General features: G+C 39.8%; 1 protein-coding gene across 1 annotated transcript in view; it reads left to right on the top strand.

Annotated features, from left to right (window-relative positions):
• Window positions 1-7882: 7882 nt before the first annotated feature.
• Window positions 7883-22361, top strand: part of LOC112983253 (guanine nucleotide-binding protein subunit alpha-14) — an 88462-nt gene continuing 73983 nt past the window's right edge. The window contains exon 1 of the mRNA XM_026100244.2: window positions 7883-8260. Within this exon, the coding sequence (XP_025956029.1) occupies window positions 8140-8260 (121 nt within the window). The 5' untranslated portion in view covers window positions 7883-8139. The remainder of the gene's footprint in view (window positions 8261-22361) is intronic.

Raw genomic sequence — 22361 nt, 5'->3', positions numbered from 1 at the left:
TAATGTTCCTCAGTCTTCTGATAATTCATCTGGGTGGGCAATCATCTGTTTTATTTCCACTGGACAGGTTTGCAGAGCTTCTCATACTGAATCATAAAATGTTTTATCTTAAATACTTCAACAGTGTTGTCATTCAGAGACTACGTTGTATATTCATAAAAGGCAGCATTCATTTTTGGAAAAAAATCCATCTACAGCTGTTGCACTATATTGTAAGTTCTGAGCCTTCTCCTTTTATCTTCATACTTTCAGCCATATTAATCCATTCTTATTACTTTCCATATAACTTATGTGCTAAAAACAGGATTTATAAATAAATTTTATTTTCAGGATTTTATATAATTTTGATTCAATGGACTTTATTTCCAGATATAAACATGATTTTGTTTTGTTCCCTACCTGTTCCTTCTGAGTCTGTGAAGATAATTTTGGGATAGAATTTTCCCCCCAACTGCAGTATAAAATTTCAGTATTACCTTTGACTCTGGTTGCAGCTTAGATTTTGCCCAAAATTCAGTCCCAATTCAGACTTTATTTCAGCTACCGCTATGTGATTCTTTTAACAAAGTGCATTATTTACCCACAAGCTCAATTTAAAAATTTAACAGTAGCTTTCAGGGCTCTACATTTTAACATGGCTTGTGTGTTGATTTTTGTATCTTAGCTCATACCTGATGGAAGGAGTTACAGGTATGGAGCACGGATGTATTTGATTGCAACCTCTGTACTAAGAAAATGGGCTACTTGGCATTCTTAGTTAAACACATCTTTTCTCTGTCTTTAGTTCTGGTAACTCCCAAGCTTTGAGGATAATAAATATATATGAACCAATGCATTAAAAACCCAAAAAGCTGGCAGGTTTAGTAAATGAGGGAGGAAGGATATTATAAACCATTGCGTTAAATAAGAATACAGGCAATTACTCCTGAAGCTCCTGCCTATGGAGTTAGAAAATTGTGTTTTGGGGGATAGAAACCTAATCAGTACCAAAACATAATTTCTTTTTCTAAAATTATATGCAGGAACTCTTGAAACACAAAATCTTTGCACACAATCTGAAGTGGCCTTTTAAAAATTTGCATTAAGATGAAAAAGATTAGTCATCTAACCAGAAGCCAATTATTGCAAAGGAACCCGTAATAAAAATCTGATTACATTTATTATGGGCAAAGAGAAGAGAGTTCCTGGAAGTAATCTATGTATTGATACTTCAAAAGTGCCAATTTACCAAAGCTAAGGAAAATTCTGAGTTAGGCATGGAAGAAAAATAAGCACACAGTAATGCAGAGAACTAGAATTTTTACGACATTTATTAGATCCAAAAAAAACTCAATAACAAGACAGCTTTGGCTAAAAGTTCACCTTGATTCAGTGGCCAACGGAAGAAAAAGAAAATGTAACATATATTAAAAAAAAAAAGAATATCCATCATAAACCATGGAATTAAAAGGCTGGGAGTATAGGAAATGTTAAATGGAAGTTTAAATACCAAAGTAAGGCTCTTAAGGGTAAGGGGACACTAAAAGGGCAGATGTTTTAAACTGATTGATTGGGAACAAAAACATATGAGCAATGCTGTAGGCCCATGATGGAAATGGCAAAATCTGAGGCTGAAGAAATTATGAAATAGCCATACCAGATATGTTTGTTAGTATCTGGTCTATGAAAGTAGCATAGTGAGGTACTGTCAGGCGAGCATGATTAAATGCATTCTGATCCATTAGTAACCAGGGATAATTGCGAATAATATTGACTAGGAATTAAAACAGCTGCAGATAACTTGCAGCCAAAAGTCCCGAGGAGCTCTTGTTCTGTTTGACGTGAAATTTTAATAAATCACAAACTCCAAGAGAAATACCAGAAAATTGGAACAGTGCTGCTGTTGTGACACTATCAGCTACAGTGAATTAATTAAACACTGCCATCAGTCAGCACAAGTAAACACCCTGATAAATTTTCCAAAATATTTGCCTGAATGTTACTGAATGCTTTACGAGAAACTGAAGAACAGGACTAAAAGTGATAGAATCAGGCTCCCTGTTCCAGCTTGGCCATGGTCACTGTCTGATCTAGTGAAAATTGATCCATCTCTCTCCCCCCTTTCAAACCGGGGTGCTGCGGCAGAGACAGAAAACACACTCCATCCCAACAGGCTTTTGTGAGAGGTCATGTATTAACGTTAGTGAAGCTTAGACCACGCAAGAAAAGATAATATAAAAATGCAAAACTTTACTGTATTTGCCAGCACTGGAAACATGTATTTTTTTGCAGAACATCTTTCAAGCCACTCTGCTTCTAAGCTGCTCTTTGAACCTGGAGCTAATTACTGTGTTATTTACCATCACCGGGAAAAATTTGAAGCTGACAGTATCTGAAGATTGCTGTTTGGACCCATCACTGCAACAGGAGATTGTAGTTTTAATTAATTCCTCCAGAGAGACTGCAATATTTCTGCGCTAATTCTTATTAGTGGTTGTAGTAGTAAAAATACGGGATTTCTTTCCTCAAACAACAGGATTGAGAGCTTGTAGTTAGTGTAATGCGCGTTAGCTCCCTTATTCTTGCACACCGTAAACATTCACAAAACAGAGCGTTAATAACTCTTAATAGCAACATGCACATACGGAATTAATAAGGAATTTTTGCCTAAAAACAACAGATGTGGCCAAACCTGTAGGATTTAAGAGAGGATTCTTTTTCTTCTTTTTCTCCTGCCACATAAACCAAAGATCATCTGACAGTTCCTTTGCTTCCCCTTTTGCTGCTCTTCCTTCACGTCTTTTTTATCGTTGTCATGAGATAGGCTATCAGCAGTTTTACTTTACTCTCATCATTTTTTGTTTGCAGTGTTACGGTAGAGGATAATTTCACGTCACAAAGATGCGATTAGCCTACCATGTGATTAAATTAGCCAAATTTGGCTGCAGTAACTCTCAGCCATCTATCAGAAAGAAACCTGAGCTGCTGTTGCTTGTTTTCCAAGTACTTCTACTGCAAGGACCAGTTTTCCCTTTTGAGAACGCTACTGCTTTGTAACCTTATCCACTTAATTATTCATTGTTAAAGTGCAACTTTAATTGGTATCTTTTAATACAGGCTTTTCTGTTGAGGAGGAGGAGTATACTAAATAACGTGTACTTGGAAGATGGTTGAATCTGGGATATTTTTCACTGCACCAGTATGTGGGGTCATTAAACCTGTCAAACTTGTTTGGGCCAGTAAGAAAGTTTCTCGGAGCCTATGCCTTTTAAGGAGTGTAGCTACTGTGAGTTACTGAGCAATGAAATGCACAAAGTACACAGAGTGCCAAAAAAAATAAAGAAGTCAGCTGGAGTGAAACTTCATCACTGTGTAAAATAACAATACAAATAGAAACTAAACCACCCACCCTAAAGAGAAAGCCACACATGATTGTTAGTGCAAAATTACAGTTATTTTAATCTCCCGATTTTGAAAAATGCCTAACATTTATAGTCTGTTTCTCTTTGAATCTCTGCATCTTACATAGCTGTTTATTCTTGAGAAAAGTGGATATAAAACACTACCAAATAAAAATTCTTTATCCATTTTTCACAGGTTAAAATGACCATGCTCTGTGAAGGGCCAGAAATACAGAATTCTCATTTTTCAGTACTGCTGGAGCACTGAATGACAGAGCAGGACACTCAATGCTTTTCCATCACTGCTCCTGCTCATGGTAGCTGGGCACACTGCTTTAGCTAAAAGTAGTTCATAAAAAATGCATGTGTAATTTAGGAGTAAAACCGAAGTCTGGTATCAGGTACCCAGCCTTGAAATTCTCTCTCCATCTCAACAATACCCAAAAGGCCACCTTCAGCCTTCCACAAAAATAAGCTTTCAGAAACAGCAAACCAAACCAGTTATTTGCCTCGTTGAACCTACATTTTTGCTAATAGTTTTCCTAAAGCGCAATCTGCCTCATTTCTATACTCTACCTTTTTCATTCAACCAACTACCTTTGTGTAGAGCATATAAAAAAGTCCAAGGTTACGAAACAACTGGAAGTTCATTCCACTATAGCTGCTCCCCAGGTCCTACCTCCACCCAAAACCACAACATCCAGTCCCTTCCTGGTTGTTACAGAGAACTGTTTCTTAATCTTTTAGTTGGTATCTTTGTTTGAAGATGATGTTCACTGTTACAGTAAGCAAAACAACACTGAAAACCTGATGAGCAGTAAAGAATAGCATACGGATTTTGTGTACCAGTGCTCTTGAAAAACAAGAATGTGCAAGCAAAGGGAAGTGCAGGTCTCTATATTCGTTTCATGATCTTAGTACAAGATATTCATTGAAAATGATTTCCTGACTGTCCTTTGCGATATCATACATCCCCGCCACCCCAGCTGAGAAACAGTAGTGAATTAAAACACCTCTTAACAACTGCAGGAAAGCGCAACTTTTTTCGGCTACCTTTCAGAAACACAGGCTCGTAAGACAGCGAGAGACCATTTTTCACATCACCCCAGATTTTAAAAAATCACAAACTCACCCTTAGCAAAGTACACTCTTCTTTATTTGAAGGCAGAATTTTTGCTACTGATGGTTATTTATATTATGACCAGCTCAGAACTGAGACCTGTTTCTGAAATCTTATCTGCTCTCAAGAGAGACTGCACAGACACCAACCTTTTACATACCCCTTGGGTTTTTGGCAGCCTTCTCCAGATTCTTAGGAGTTAAGATGCCTGCATCTGTGGGAGTAGGCAGGTCTGGTTAACGGCAGATCAGCCAAAACGGTTAATGGGAAATGCTTCTGGGTGCTAATAACTAGTCTAGAAAGTACCACTGAAGGCTTAATGTACTTTCTGCACAGCCTCTTCAAGTATAACTCTTAATAAAGCCTAGATGCAGCTACAGAAAAGAAATGGCTGTCAGGTACTTTGAGTGCTTACATTGCTCTTCAACTGCACAGAGAGAGATACAGCAGCATTTTGGATAAACAAAGCCCTCAGGGGCTCAGCATAAGATATGCATAGCCTTGTAATCTGCACAAATCTATTACTCAGCTACAGGATAATCTAACTGTAAGCAGTGCAAGTTTATTCAGGAAAGCAACAAGCAAGCTGGAAAAATAACACTGATGATGGGAAGAAAGCTCAACTTTTGACATGAATGCTAATTTCAGGAATAAGTTGCCTAAAGGATTTCCTACAATATACTAACTTACTTTTGGAGAACTGGATGAAATAAAGGGTTATACGCTGAGAGAAGAACTGTTACAATATTTACTAGTAAGGAACTCCTCAGTCACTGAGAAATTCTCCAGAACTTGACTGTGTTACAGCACCCAAGTCTTCCAAAGAAACCTGATCCAGAAGCCTAACCCTGTGAGAGACATAAACCTCTGCAGCATCCCTTTTCCTCTCCCATCTATGGCATCGCGGTTCTTTCTTTTTGTTGTTAAAGAACCACTGATGAGGGAACTGGGATCCTTATCTCCCAAAAAATAAAATTTTGTTGACGCTTCTTGAGAAGTTAGTAGACGTACTTTAGTTGCACCAATGAGAAAACCTCATATAGCACAATCCTGAAAATACTTCCGTAGATGCTTACTGTTAGCTTCAAGTACTGCCAGTAAAGGTAAGAGACATACATTAAGACTAAATCTGGATTACGCAGCAGTACAATTCCCACTTTGAGTTTTTCCTCCGAGAGCCGCCCCTCACGTGGGAACAGAGATATGATGTGAATTTTCAAAGTTGTTAGGGTAGTGGGAATTGCACTGCTGTGTACACCTTTCTCTGGTTCACTAAAAAAACTAATTCTGATACTTATCTCCAACTGTATGTACTGGTCATTAAATACTATTTGACAGAGCAAATATTTACCTGCAGTAGCAATGAATAATATTATTCACAGAATGACCACACTTGTATGAAACTCCAGGATCAGCAAACTTAGAGGATCTTGACTCCTTTAAATCCTGCTCACATGCTTTCTCATATCAAGGAGATATTATAAGAAGTCACTATCACTGTAAGTACAAAAATATTGAGCTTTCAAATTATGAAGCAACTTCTTTATAACTGCTTAAATGCTCCCACATTTAACTGGTGAAGGTGGAGATGTCGTTTTCTACCCATACCTTCAAATACTTAGCTTTATATTTTAAAAAAATATTTTAAGTTCACAACACAAATACATGCAACTGCCTATGGTGCAGAAATCAACAAATCAACCAGTTATGCTTGTTAAAAAAATATATGCTTATCTTTCTAGTGGTTTCATCTATCGCTGTTGCATAAACTTTGACTCAAAATCTTGCTGCCTGTTATTGAATGCATTTAAAACACTGCAAGTTCAAAAGTTCAAGTATCATTATCGCGTTTGTGTTTTCTTTAGAATAAACCAGAAGAGGGAAAAAAAATGGCAGCAGGATGACAGAGTAAATAATGAGATTTCAGGGAAACTTTGAAAAGAAATACACAGAGAAAGCAGAGCTGAGAGAAAAGCTCCAATAATTTGACTTTTAATGTATGCACTGCGTTATTACAAACCTCAGGGTCTGGCTTCTCTGCAATATATGTTTTTCCCCCAGCCCTAAGAAAAAAACAAAACACAAGAATTGCTTGCTAGACCTGAAATAACCATGAAAACATACCTAGTTAACAGATTTAAAAATCACGTGCTGATTTTTCAGACCTTCAGTAGAATTAGAATGTCATAAATATCCTATTCTCCACAATTTGCAAACTCACAAATGAATTTTCAGACTCATAAACAAGTCTTCACATGCTTAGGACATGGGGACATACCTGCTCACGAAACACAGAGCAGCCGTAGAGATGGCTTTGCACGGAGACAGGCCTGAGCTGAAAGCACTCCCCAACCCATGGGATCTCCCACCTGCGGCACTTCGACCACCCTCAGTGCACAGCTGTGTTTGTCACCTTAGCACAGCTGCGCGTGGAGCTCTTCCCCTTGGCCACCACGGCCCTTCGGCACCTTGCCTGCAGCCCCCTGTCCTCAGGGGAGGGGGTGAGAGCTGCTCCCTAGTAAGTCAGGGTTTTCTATATTTAGGAGCAGCGAACACACTGCTTGTAGTAACACTGCTCAATGCTACCTGTTGGCAGGATTCACAGGAGCTCAGCACAGCTCAGCCAAGCGCCTGCCAACACTGAGTGCGAGCGGCCAGCAGAAGCCAAGCGTTTCCTCCCCAGGCAGTAAGGTGGGCCTGGGACACACACGGGGCACCTGCGCCACACCTGCGCTAACGCTTTGTATCTGCACAGAAGCATCCTGATTTTACTACTGCAGGCAGGACTCGGGCCGTAAGAGACTTCCCAAGATCGTATTCCTTACAAAACACAAACTCGTGTTTGTAAAACTAAACGTTAAGTATGCGAAGCAAGGAGGGAAATACAGCCTCCGAAACGAAGAGCTGTAGCCAACGCCGAGCACAGGCAGGTCTTCCCACGCGGGGCTTTCATCCGCGCTGAGGAGCAAAGCAGGGAAGAGCGATGCCCAAATACCCCGTGTGACGATGCTGACCGATTTTAAGTGAACACGTTACGCCGTTTCTAAACGGCAGCGGAACCAACGCCGGGCTCAAACCGCCCGCTCCCAAGCGCCCGCGCCGCCCGGCCAGGGCAGCGGCCGTGGGCCGTTAGGGCGCCGGCAGCCGTTGGGGACGCCGCCGCCTGCTCCCTGCTCCCCCCTCCCCCCCGCCCCGGGCCGCCCCCCCTCTCCCCCAGCCCCGCAGGGCGGCGGGGGAAGCAAACGCCCCTCAGCTTTCGCCTGTGTGGGGGGGAGATTTTGTGGGTTTTTTTCCCTCTTTTCCCCCCCCTTCCGGGTCGGCAGCCGTGTCACCGCGTCGCAGCCTGCGGGGCTGCCACCTCCTCCCCCCTCCCCGAACTCGCAGCGCTGTGGGAGGACCGCGCCCGCCCCGCCGCAGCGGCAGCCCGGCCGCGCCTGCAATCATTAACCGGCGGGAGGAGGCGGGCCCCGCGCGCGGGCTCGCACCTGCCTGCCCCCGGCCCGCCGCGGCAAGCGAGGCGGAGCCGCAGCGCCGTCCCGCCGCCTGCGGGCACCGCGCTTCCTCGGGGCCGGGCGGCGCCGGGGGGGAAGGTCTCCCCGCGCCTCCCCGCTGGCGGCGGGAGCCGGTGCGCCGCCGGCCATGGCCGGCTGCTGCCTCTCGGCCGAGGAGAAGGAGTCGCAGCGCATCAGCGCCGAGATCGAGCGGCAGCTGCGCCGCGACAAGCGGGACGCCCGCCGGGAGCTGAAGCTGCTGCTGCTGGGTGAGTGCGGCCGCCGCCGCGCCGGCAGGTCCCCGCCGCTCTCGCTGCGGTCGGGTATTGAAACAGCGAGCCCTGCCGGCGCCTCTGTCCCGAGCAGCCGCGGGGCGTCCGCGGGCGCCGCGGGAGGGCGCTGGCGGCGGCGGTTGCGGGGAGGCAGGTGGCCGCGGGCGACGTCTAGTTTCAAGTTTTCGCCGCTGCTACCATGTGCGTAGCTGGACTGGGGATAACAAGCAGGTTTTCCTGTCCCCTGTGCGTGTAGGTTGCTGCCTGTTTTTTTTTTTCTTGTCATGAAAAGAAAAAAAAATGCGACAGGCACTTAAAAAGGCAGTGACGTTGCTGCCATGCTGTTGTAAGGTGTGCGGACTTATTCTTGCAAGCGGTGAGACGTGTTTGAGTAAACATTAGCTACAAACTCCGGAGGCAGCGTTTGCGTGTGCCACCCTGACACGGGGCCCATCCCGCATCTGAGAGTGTGGCTTTGCGGGTGCTCAGTGCCACGTGCAAGGCCTGCGTGTGAGGAGCGGGCAGAGGCCACGCCAGCCAGGCCGCTGCGACAAGCGGCTCTCCCCGGGCTTCATTTCCAACACCAGCCACTTTGCTTTCTCGGTGCCTGCTGGTGCACCCGTGGCCGTCCAGCTCGGCGAGGCATTGGTGGGAGCTGTGGCGGGGAAGGGGTCAACGGCCCTGAGCCTTTCAAACCGTCGCAGCTCAGCGTAGGCTCCGCACGCCACTGCGATGAAGGTCCTGTTGCTCCGGTGGCAGCTGGAGGGGAAACCAAGTCCACAGCAGTGGTGGAAGGAAAACAAGAAACTTGAAACCACCTGATACAAATCCTTAACTAAGGGGAGTCAGGCTAGAAAAGTTTGTTGTTGTTTTTCCTGTGACACTTCTACTCAAATAACTTGATGCAGAAGCTTCCAGGTCTCAAAGCTCCCAGTGTGGAGTGGGAACAGCTCCTTTCCCATAACCAACGCCTGAGAAAAAGCCCATGTGTAGTGTTGGGAGTCAGTGAACTGGCTTTACTCAGTGCTAGTGCTTATGCTTCCCTGTTGCAGTCCCCACCGTCATCTCTACTGCAGACTGGTCAAGATATGACAGTTTACATGATGTACCTAGTCGAATAACCAACCACCCAGGAATAGCTTACAGGGAGGCTTCAAGCAGTAAGTTTTGAAGAAGACTCAGTAAAACTGTTGCTCAAAACTAAGTTTAAACAGACTGTTCAGAATGTTACATTACACAATGACCTTAACATAAAACAGATTTAAAACAAGGAAACCGAAACTACTGACTCACCCTCAGTGGCATATGTCTCATTTGCTATTGCCTCTGCCTATTACCTGTGTAGAAATCTGTGGTTAATTGATGTGACAGTCTAATGTCTGTTTATCTCATACAAGATTTTGAGGCAAATAGGAAAATATTCTGGATTTTGTGATCAAACTTTATTCATAGGAAGCGAGATTTGTGGGTTAAAATGTTTCACTAGACCACTTAGCTTATCTGTATTGTAGGTATCTTTGAAGACTGAGAAGTATTTACTTTTCTGCTATATAATGTTCTACATTATGCAGTGTAAGTGTTATAATGTTAACTAGTTTCACACTTTCTCCTCTCTTTGATTCTTGAATATCACACACCATACAATATTGCTTTGCTTTAACTGAAAACACAGTGAGGGAGAGGTGCTGTATGCATTCACTGCAGGAGAATAGGTGAGCATGGCTATGTGATTTTGAAAACAAACAAACCTGCCCCCCAAACTAAAAACATTTGTATAGCTTGGTTCTAGAGTCTGGATTTCTCCAACCCTTGAGGTTTTTAGATGAAAATATCTTTCTTTGCTATCTCAAAGGAATGATTTTGGTTAGCTTAAAGCTTAGGTTTGATGGAGAAATTAGGGCGAAATCCCATATACCTGTTAGCCAAGAAGTCAAACTAGTTTATTGGTTTGTTTTGAGGCCATACCTGCCCATTACAGTGTTTGAATCCAAGTAAGCAACTGCGATGTTGTAACTTTAAAATCAAAAGTAAGTTTGACTGCTAAGTTCATCTACGGGTTCTTGTGCACCACAGTGAACTTTAAAAATACTTTATTTGCTTGTTGTAATGCAAAACCATCAAGGAAAACCTCAGGTGGGTTGTGCAGCAATGGTAATGATCACTCATACTAAAAGATTCCAAACCTGTCAAATAAAGAAAAGGCTCCCAAAGATGAGGTTTTTCAAAAGTACTCATCTGTGACAGTGCTTGTGGGTCTTGGGGAAATACCAAGCCTTTCTGTACTTCCCCTTGGCAATAAACAGACCGAAACCTCCTTCTAACCTAAGTGTACCGTAACCAGTGATGGCAGCAGATGTAGTATTGTAACACGGATAATTTGTATTTGCTAGTAATTAAAATATTTTCTAGAATATGGGTGAAACTGTGTATGTTCAGATATTGCAAATATACATGAGAAAGTGTTATTTGAATCATGTAGTTCCATGATTTCAGTAAAAAGTAAAAATATATCTTGTTTTTTTTTCAAACTTAGCTGCTACTTTAGTCTTTCATATGATGAGAGCAGTTATCCTGCGTTACTGTCTGTCCAGCCATGTTTTGCCTCCAAAAAGCAGATCCTTAAGAAATGATATGAGAGTGGCACAAACATGACTTTTCCCCTGGCCCCAGCCTGCACTTTCTGCCTCTTAACTATTCCTGTCTCAGAGGCTTCCTGAGGCACATGGAGTTTCTGAGTTTTTAGCCACCATCAGTGCATTCACCTGCCATGAATTGATCTAGCTTCCTTCTGCCATCCACAACATTTTATGGCAAGAGATATTCAGCTTACCTGTGTGTTGTATGAGAAACCACTTCCTTTTGTTTTCAGCTGGCCTCTTCCTACCTTTATTTAATACCTCTCAATATTTGTTTTGGAAGAGCAAGCAGACTGCCAGTGTCTATTCACTCTTTTCTGTGCCTCTTCTGTTTTCACTGAAGGATAAAACAGAGGTCTGTAATCTGTTCTCCAGGCTGAAACAAATGATTTTTTTCCTCATTATGCCCACATACATGCGTGGTGATGGTGTGCTAATGAAGTGAGGGTGGTGCAATTTACTTGGACATCTCCAGTCTACTGCTGTAAGAAGCTAATATACTGAGAAATGGCTGGTTATGTTATTTTTTTAAAAAAACCACTGACTTTACGTTATTATGCTTGAAAATTCTGTTCTGTACCTTTTATCGAACGCACCCAGGTTGCCTTCTTTACAGGGACGGGGCAGACTTTGAAAAGAGCTCAGATCGTTCTGTAGTGCTGAGACGCTTTGCAGAATGGACTCCATTGCAGGTATTAGGTGCTTCTAAAATACGTCTCTTAATACCACAACTACATGAGAAAGCTTTGCTAGCTAGGTTTAGCTCAGGGTGTGAGAAATTCATGCTTTCTTACAAGACATTAATAGATGCACTTCTGTTACTAAAGAGATCTCATTAAAAACTTTTAGTTAAAGGGAGTTAATGTTGCTGGGGGAAGTGGGCTTTTGAGAACCAAAAAAGGCTTTCATGTCTAAGAGGACAGATGCTGTTGCATTCTTTTATAGGCAGCTTATTTGAGGACATAAGTGTTTTTAAAAGAAATGCTTAGATTGTGATTGTGTGTGAAAACTGAGTGTGAAACCTCTGGAGCGAAGCCATAGGGAAGATAATGCTGCTTCTGAGAGTACCTAGGTAGCAGATTTGAGGGCGGGAGAGAGGTAGCTCAGGTGCTCCTTTGAAGGCTCAGTGGAGGCCATCTCACATGGATTCTCTTCTCTTCCAGCCTGCATCATTGTAACAGCCAAGGGTGGAGAGGGTCACATTTGACAGGCACAGTCACTGCTCCTTGATGAGCCACAGTAAGGTGTAACAGCTGCCCTTTCTATGGTCTGTAAAATGCAGAGAGATGCACAGCCATATAAAGAAATGATATAAAGATGACAGACTGGCAGTACATTGCCTTCTGATGGGAAGCAGCAAAAGCTCCAACCAGACTACACGGTGACAACTCCCACTGGAAGAAAATTGCATTTCTGGTAGAAGTACAGTTGTAAGCCTTAATTTTCCTTTAAGCATCTGGAGAAATATACATTGATCACACCACATGTGGGCTGTATATGAACCATTTTTTATTTTTCTCCAATTTTAGTCCATACTATGGCAAGAGAATGTGTAAAAAATGCTTATACATTAAGAAAGTGATAAAAAGGCTTTACTGAAAGCGCTAGTGGAGTCTCCCATTACTCTCTTGCATTTGGCCCTGCAGTCACTTAACAGTCATCCCATTTAAAGCATTTAAACATTCAAAGTGTAAGGTTGACACAAGAAGCCTTAAGACTGAATCATGGTTTCAAAGGTAGGGAAGGAATTGACCAGCGCTGCTTTTTGTATTCCTCAGAGAAGTGTCCAGTACGTTTAGAGGGAGCAGATTTTGAGTGGCCTCTAGTTTCTGTGGGAAGTCCTGTGATGGCTCATCTAAGCCAAAGGATTGGGCCACAGTCCGCAATACGTGACTGAATCCTCCCATGGGATCTGTCTTCCCAGACATGACAAAGTGGGCAAAAGACTAAGTTTCTAAACATATTCAGCTACAATCTAGTAAGAAATAATCCAGTTTTAAGTGTTGACTTTTAACTGGGTAGCTGGCAGCAAAGCAGTGTAGTGAACCAGGAACTTCCATACAGGTAATCGTGGGTAGATGAAGCATTTTGTGCTTGAGACGTTCACAGCAGTAGGAAGAAATCTCCTGATACCTTTTGTTTCCCTAAAAGAAATTGTTAGATTTTCACAGGAAGCACAGATTAATCTCTCTGAGAGTGGGAAAGTTCTGGGAAAGTGTCAGCAAGGCTATTTTTCTTTCTTTTTTTTTTTTTCTTATGGCACTGGACAGGCTGAATATTCATGCATGTGATAAAGTATGACTTACTATTTTTAAGTAGTGGCATATGAATAAGAAGCCCTTCTGTGATGAAAACAAGTTGAATTTGTGCGAGTCATAAAGACACAGAGAAAGGAAGTATATACGTGTCAGTCTAGTGATGGTAGACTATAAATAAGCCTGAAATAAACACAGTATTAGAGTTGCAGCTCCTCTCCTTTGGAGAAGGCATAGCGTGCAACTCTAATTTAAATGGACATAAAGAGAGGAGGCTGTTTCATTTTGAAGAATCATCTTGTATGTAGGTGGTTAATTGTTGTTGTTAATTTTGTTTGTTTTGGTAACTTGCTAACAGAGGCTTTCTGAAATTGAAACTCTAGAGAAAACTGATGCAATGAGTAAGTGCTGGGTATGCCTTAAGTTCCTGGTTGTGTACCACAGTTCCTGAAAATAAATGAGATAATCTGTCTCTTTAGACGCTAACCTGAACAAATACTTTATATAAATCAATTTTAATAGCTGCAAGCTTTGTCATGGTGGGCAGTTGTAAAATATTCATGAAGTGTTTGGATCGTGCATACCTGACCTTCATGCTTGTGAAACGTGAAGTCCAGTGATCATGTAAAGGCATTTAAGAACAGCTCTACCAGTGTACAGGCATCCTTCATTCTTAATTATTCCTCAGTCACATTTTGGATAGTTGGATCAATGTGGCATCATTTTATAATGCAGAAAATTTGGTGTGCTTTAATATAGAGAACCTGCTTTTGCACGGTTGAGAGTTGACTGACCCCTGGATAAACATCCTGGCTCGTAAGGACAATTATGTAATTTGCAGCGACTAACTCAAACCTTTACTCAGATCTTTATCAATCAGTATGCGTATCAGGACAGTAATTTTGGTTGAACTGGATTTTATTTGCTAGAAAGATATGTTAAAGATTTGAAATGATAAGTCATGAGTTCTCCCCATGTACCTTTTGATTAAAACAGCTTTTCATGTTCTTTGAATAGAACAGTTTAATGAGATTTCCATTATGCAGTTCTAAACATTTTAAGGATTATATGAAGATAACATTCATTTGCTTGGAAGTTCAGCAAAGTGATCATTAAACGCTGGTGCTTTGTGCCAAAAGCTTCTCTTGCCTTCACTGGGTGTTAGTTGAAAATGCCAGTTGTTATTTTCCAACTCTAGTATGTTCTGGGCTTCATTTTGGGAGAATTTAACTGTTGCGTTTCTAGGTGATGCCACCATTATCAAAACATGAAAGAATTTGTTTGAAGTGTTCAAAAGATAGCACTTGCTAGACAACTAGTAATAGTTATCATAGGATTTAACAAGTGCAGTATTGTGAGAAGGGCTTCGTTTCCTTTATTTTTGTGTTAGCTGGGTTAAGAAACCCATGACGTGTTACTTGGGGAGGGGAGAGATTGGGAGTGAGGAGAAAAGGATGTAGTTTGTTGAGAAAGTTAGTTACCTCAGAGGTCCCCAAAAGGTGTTCAACCAAAAGGAATAATGTGGCATCCCTGCAGTTTTTCCATAAGGTGGCATCTTGCTGCTAGTTGTTTTGTCTTTTTGTGCTCTATCATTTTTTGAGATATGTGATATTCACTGTTTGTGTTCCTTGAAGAAAGCAACAAAACAGAGTAAGAGAGAAAATGCAATTAGGTTTTTCTGTGACTGCTGTCATAAAGGAGGATAATTGAATATTTCTCCTGTTTTATCCCATCTGGCTTTGTTTTCAAAGTAAATACTCCTATAACACGTAGGGCAAAGCTTGAATTTTCTGAAATGGTGTGATTTTACTTAAAAAGGAGGTTAATGAGTAGTATAATGTAGTTATCTTTAGTCTTCAAGAAAGAAAAAGTTAAGAAATGAACAATTAAATTTTTATGATGATGCTATTAAATTTGCAATCTTCTGCTAACTGCTAAGTGATTCTTGTTAGGATTGCCTTCAGATTATTTTCTTTTACTATATTTGCTTATTTGTCCTTCATATAAGCTACTGTCTGTGCCTAATATTTCCTACTAACAGTAGAAAAAAAGTAAATTAGGTATTATATCTTTCTGATTTGCAACTGAAATACAAGGCCTAGATTAGAATAAGTTCTCAGGATTCAACAGCTACCCTTTTATTCAAGAATACTATGTGAAGCATTGCATATGAGCTTGAGAAAATGAACATGGGAGCTGGTATTTGGCAGGCTTTGCTTTTGAAGTACCAAGGAATTCCAGCTTACAAAGGATGCCCGACTCCTGCTTAAATTGCCCTCTGAGCAACCATGGCTGGGTGAACTGTGCAATAGCTTGCTTTGTCTGCACAAACCAAAACCTCCATTTTATCTAATTCACCCTGATTCATGCAGGCTTGCCTATGGCTTCAATGTTGTTGCACAAAATCTTTGCGATGAATGGCGTGTTTGACTGTTCAAATACATTAATAAATGGTCGTGTTGTATCATGATCACATTTTTGCTCTAATAGTTTATCTAGATCTGATAACCTGACCAATTTTTTTTTTCCCCATAACCTGCATAATATATATCTAGCTAACTAGCTTCCCTTTCTTCTGCAGAATAACTTACTGCAAACAAAAGCAGCTGAAGAAGACAAGGACTGCTGTATGCTGTTCCTTTACCTTGTTTTTGTGGTTTAAGGGTGGATGTAGCACATCCTGATGCTATAAATATGTTTTTTGTCCAAAAAAAATATTAGCATAGTTTGTCATGTATCACCAAGTCATTTTCATCACATAAACAGAAAAACCTTCCAAGTAATAGATGTTGATTTGATATCTAGCAAGTGGCAATCAATGACAGATTACTACTTGGCTTCCATTTGAGTAGAAGAATCATATAAAGCCACTATTAATTTTGTTCCTTTTTGATTTGTAAGAGCAGATGGTCAGTTTGAACAAGTAAGTGCTTCTTAAAGAGCTTTCCAGTTGGAAAGAGTAAAACATAAAACTGAAATATTGTCCTGGGAAGTAGTTTAGCTCTAGGTTATGCAGTGAAATATTAATATAAGCTTTGGTTATTCTGTTCTCCATTTTACTTTTCAGTAATATTTCTCTTTTCTGTAAATCAGTTCCAGATCTAATGATTTCTTCCACTGAGGAAAGCAAGATAATCTTTCATGAGTAGTAGTATACAAACTGTTGCCTCAAGAACTGTTTTTTTAGAATGTACCTTCAAAGCACTTAAGATTGAATTTGCCATTCCCTAGCTTTGTAAATGTACTTTGTTTAAGTATTTAATCTCTTTAATGTAGATAGTCATCTAAGCATGTACCTCCATTTGGAAACATCAAAAAGAGATCAGAAGTCATTTGGAATTTGTTTTTCAAAGGATGTAGATGTAACTTTCTGTGCATCTGAGATACATGATGTATTATCCAGCATGTTGGAAACTAACCTTGGCTATGTTACATTCCTCTGGCTTCAGTTTGTTTTAATGTATTTAGATACTGCTTTTTTTCTTTAGAATTTAAGTCCTTTAAACTTAAAAATTGCAGCATGTAACCACTTTTATGAAGCATGTTTTTGGGTCAATATCATTGAAGAAAAGTTTTGGAAAAAATTCTCATACTGTCATTGGTCAGATGCCAAATATTTCTAATTGCAGTATTTCACAAATCAGTGCAACTATATTCTACTTCAGTGGTATTAAGAGTTGTTTTTGGTCTTGTTTTTATAGAGAATGAGCAACTTGCCGAAAAGTCTGTGGGATTCTATGTAGCATGAAAAAACTTACTTGAAATATGCTTTTGGGTAGCTGTTGAGAATGTTTACCTTTTAGCTTAGTGTGTAACGTTGTGCGGGTTGCCACTTGCAATATGCTAAAAACGAATTAAAATCTGATTCAAGTAATTAAAATCTGATTCAATATAATTACAATGAAGGGCATAAGAAATCTGAGGAACAGCTGGTAATCCATTTTAACCATTTTCTGATCTTTAGTCAGTGGCTTGATCAAGCCTGTGGTTTAAAGGGCTCCGAAGAAAGATTTTGATTTCTGTAGCAGATGAGAGAGGAGGGGAAAAAAAAAAAAGTAAAATTAGGTCCTGTTCTCATCACTGAAATTTCCATTCTCTGTGGTGATATTTAACAGCTGAAACTAGCAGTGGCTCACAGACTTTTTAGGTTATTTCTTTTAATCTTTCTGTGCTAAGCAGCCTTTGAGCTTTCTTCCATGTTAGTACTTCTCTATACTTGCTGTGCCTGGCCTCAGTTCTGTTGTATGTATAAAACATAAATTTAGGTAAAGATTTTGCAGATAGGACATCCTTTGGAGTATTTCTTGAAAGAGTAAACTAACTTTTCAGTAAGACTAGCAGAGTGGTGTTTTCTACCTTTGCCCTATTTCACTTCCCAGATACGTTGCTTGAAGTTTGACTGGTGACTGGATCTCTCTTTTTTTCTTTTTTTAAATTGGGACAGTAATCTGTTTTCTCTTCACAAGATACAACCTGTCAAAGTGTTCCACCAATTCCTATGGAAAGCAGTTTGAAATGTCAGTGCTAAAAGTACTGTAAAATATCCTTGAAAAATAAAAGTGTCAGCATATGGCAGCCTGTTATGAAAAAGTGTAAAACTTGACAGTTTATTTAGATTAGAATCATAGAATGGTATTATAATTTCTTGGACTTTCCAGTTTCCACCGTTATGTAGTTAACCCACTAGTGATAATTACAGCGTTGGAAATTTTGAACTAATCTTTCCATCACTTATATTAGGAAATTTTTCACTGATAAATGGGGTGAAAACAGAATAGAGAGAGGGAGCACTTTCCACTTAAAACTTGTGTATTTAAAGCAAATATTATTAACAGCAGTGTAAAAAAAATGTTAAAAAGAACTTCTGCAGTTTTGTTTTAGTCTTAGTGCAGCAATGCTGCTTAGCATGGTCACGTTGATGTTTCAAATATGTTAAAGCTGTATTTTTGTGCAAAACAAGGCAAAAAGAAATGAGATTTGATATCATGTTTAATATCTTGTTTTTCTTATGTTTTGTATTAAGAAAATTGAATTTGAGGCCTCTTTAACTCAAGTAATAGGAACAATTAGATGTGCATCCTCTTTTGGGAAAAAAAAAAAAGATAACGGCCAACCTCGTTGGCTGGGCTTTTGTCATTGTTTGGTTCAGTGTGCTTTTAAAAAGGTGTCCTTTTCTGATTCACTGAGTAGTCGCTACTTTGTACATTTCTTCTAATATTTGTACTCTTCTAATAGATTCATCATATGAAATAACGCAGAGATAATTGACTCTGTCTCTAGATAGCTTTCTATACTATAAATACGAAAATGTCCTGTACCTGGAAATAAATGCCTCGTCTTTTTTTTTTTCCCTTGGTAGCTGGAGAGAGGAAGTTTTGCTGTCTGAACATAGTATCTTCTTCTGCTAGCAGTGGTGACTGTAGTGCACTTTTAAAATTAAACTTGTATTGATTTATTTCAAATTTATTTATACTGGTCACGTTTAACCTGGAATTTTATGAGCTGAAGATTACAGTTAGGAAAAAAATGTAATAGGAATAAAGTTTTACAGCTTTAGTAGAAATCAATTGTCTGTGTTTTCTTTTAACTAGAGACGACAATATTTTGAGTAAGTATAACGTGGGAGATGATACTCTCTATCATATTGCATACTCGCTCCCTTTCAGGTTTTCCAGCACTGGTGTGACTGCTCAGCACGTAATGCAGGGTTCCCATTTAAAATCTGTTGTTTCTGTATGAAGTATTAGGTTAACGATGGGACTTTTTTTAATACTGAGCTCAAGCTGAATTAGCTTATTGGAGATACAGGTTACCTTCACTTGTAGTGCAAAACAGACGGTATTCTTTGGAAGACAGAATTCTTTTAAAATGACATTTAAATAAAAGGGAAGACTGGGTTTCTGAATGTATGGTTCCACTGCTAGCCCCAGTCTTCTCTAATTAATTTCTTTTAAATGTCATTGGTTTTCCTAGTGCTTGTGCTTGTGCCCATCTTTTGCTGAAAACGCTGTAGAACTTTATGCAGAGTGTTTTGGAAATATCTGTAGTTAGTCACTGGTTGGGAATTGTACGACATGACAACTGATAAGCAAAATATTTAAGTGGATAAAAATCTGTGGCATAAAATATCTTTTCTTTTCTTAAACTTAAATACTTTTCAGACCTAAATATTTCCAAGGTAATTGTGTCATGCGTTTACCCATAATCATAAAGACATTTTAAAAGGCAAGTAAGTTCCCAACCTGACATATTTTATTTGGTAGGAAAGACTAAACAATTCATTTTAGCCCTTAGGACATGTCCCTTTCACAATTCCTAGCTTTCTGTTTGGAATGAAAATGTGTTTCACATAAAAACTTGGCATTCATTACCCAAGCAGGAAGCTTTTATGCTTAACTGTTTGTTTTATTGTTGCTTCACAGTCTTAAAGCCACATGTCTGCCTGTTACTTCTTACGTAGCACCTTTTGTGACACCTAGGGTTATAACTTCTGCAGCCGGAACTAGCATCTCGTACTTGGCAAACACCTAAGAGTCCTAATTTCGAACTAGCTTCTCGTACTTGGCAAACACATAAGAGTCCTAATTTCTGGCTGAAGTTCTTAAATGCTAGTATGATCGACATCAAAATAAGGAACTTCCAGGCCTGTGTTTGGGAAGAGCTCTTGCCAATCACCTGTTGCAATGTTGCCAAACCTTTATTCTGCATGTGTGCTAGTGTGCTGCAGTTTCCCTTCTTTGTCAGTTGCAACTCAGCATGAACACTGTCAGGATAACACCAAAGTTTATTTCACTGGGAATTTTCACCAGTTACTAAACAAACAATTTTTAAAGTTTTCTGTTGTCTAGTCATTTTAATTCTTTCTAGTGCTTTGCCTGCCAGTTGTCACAGTCGGCGTGCACAGTCACCTCTCGATTCAGCTGTATAGGCGGAGTGTTGTAGAGTGACGCCTGAAAAATCCTGTTTGGATTACTGAGGGAATTGTGAAAGGGAAGTAACAGGTTGCTTAAAGATACCAGCAGACCTAAACACTGGTACTCTGTCCCTACGATTAAATGTGCCATAATTTCCAATGCCAATGAATTGAGGCCCTATAAAATCTGGGGATGGCCGTATGTTCAGCAGTGTACCATTTCAGAGAGAGAGAGAGAGAGATTTCAAACCTTTGTACTTGTGTCAAAATTACTAATGTGCTAAAACTCCAGTAAAATGAGATGAACACAACTCTTGTGGATTTAGAAATGTGTCCTCTATATAACACCAGGAGGTTCAGTGAAAGTTGTGGAAATTTAGGTATTCAGATGATGTGAGAGCTTTCTGAAAATGTTACCTACTCATTTCAAGTCACTTCAGGGGAACAATTTTACTTTAGTATGTATATTAAAAAAAAAAAAGTCATTAAAAGGATACATTTTTAAAGTACAGCAGTTTCTTACACAGTTGCTTTTCATGTGTAACATAAAGTAGTCCATTATTGTCATCAGTGCAAGTATGCTATCTTGTAATTTTAAAATCCGTGCAGCAGAAATTTTCATAAGATGAACTTATCTCTGTCAAAATAGAAATGTTTAGTTTTAAATATGAAGTTGTTATTTTATTTTGCACTACTCTAGCATCCTCCTTTTCTTCTTCTTTTTTATCAAACCAGTCTCCAGCAACATTTAATTTAGTAATTCCTGACACTTTAGATCCTGCAGTCCTCATCATCTGATTGTTTTTAATACCCAGATGTTTGAAAATTACAGCATAAGCACTGGGAACAAGGGATCTTTTTGAGATTGCATGTTACTCAAGTTTTTAATTTGGCTATGTGCAGAAACAGCTGGTACTCTCTGAGATGTACACTAAATGGAGGAACCTGTTTAGTATTTGCAGTCTTTCTATTGCAAATTATATATTTCATATATTTCACACTTTTGAGCTTATGTCTTAGGTAAGAGTTACACATAGATTAAATATGAAACATGATATTTCTGGTGTACTGATGACTGATTTAAGTGAGATGGTAGCAGCAGGGGAATGGTGGTACACTATTTCATTGACGTATTCTTGATTCAAATGTTGAATTATGAGCTATGAAACTGGATGAGGTTGGGAGATCATGTATGATACTTTAGCATCCAACATAAAGAATGTGGAGTGGTCTAATATTTTGCTGCTTTGGAACAGATTAGGGCACTGTATATCCCTTATCACATTCTGGGAAAATACAGAGCATATGAGCAAATATAGTGTTGTGTCAGTCTACTTTTTGATTATTATTTTCTGGAAGAGTTATTGGGTATTTTGGAGCTCAGCAACTTTTCTACTAGCAATATTTGCTGTAATCATATTGTGGTCTTGCTCATTTGACAGTCTTGATTAGAGCCAGTCTCAAGGAGATTCTTAAGTGAATTTAACCTTAACTGCATGATTTAAGCATTCATCTAGCATTTGTTAAAGCAATTAAATGGCTTCCACTGTATTTAATGTGCTTTGGACCTAACTAGTGTCTATTTTACTACTGCTTTTCTGATCATCTAGAAACATCAAAGATTCCTTCTGTCAGAATCTTACCATTCCAATAGAAAACAAGCAACAATTATATGTGTGACTATATGTTGTAAGAAAATAAGTATTCTTTCACCAATATGTATCACAATAAGTAGTTTGTCAACAAAAGCTTTGTAAAATTCCTCTGTATGTGAGCTAGTGTTATCTGTGTTCACACGTGCAGTCCAGGGAGATGTGTGGTGATATTTTTTCATGGTCTTGTATTACAAATATTTAATTCAAGAATTGTTTGCAATTGAAAAGACTTTCAGTAACAGTAAAAATATTCTCAGAAACTGTAATGAAGGCCATTTATATTAAATGACATAGTCAGCGTTCAGGCCACTCCAAAGCTTCCAAAAATCTCTGCCTTGAACTGAAGAATTTCTGTGATTTGTCTCAGGACACTTTCAGTTCATTGCCTTTTTGAACTGGCTGCTCTTTTCTTGCACCTGTTTTCTGACAGGCCGCCAATCCCATCTGTACTTCCTTGGCAAGTACTGCGGGAGTAATCTTTACTGAATGTCTTTTATGCCTTAAATTATCACCTGGCCATTTGTCTATTCCTCCTGGGCCTGGAGTAGGATCTTGTAGTTGTTTCTTAACTGCTATGCATAATGTGTTTAAAAGATTAGCTATGGACTTGTTATATGTAGCAGTAAGGTGCCTGCGTGG

This window comes from Dromaius novaehollandiae, chromosome Z, assembly GCF_036370855.1.
Source record: "Dromaius novaehollandiae isolate bDroNov1 chromosome Z, bDroNov1.hap1, whole genome shotgun sequence".
Classification (NCBI taxonomy): Eukaryota; Metazoa; Chordata; class Aves; order Casuariiformes; family Dromaiidae; genus Dromaius; species Dromaius novaehollandiae.
Note: the sequence above shows the minus strand (reverse complement) of the source record. Positions and strands in the feature narration are given on the sequence as shown.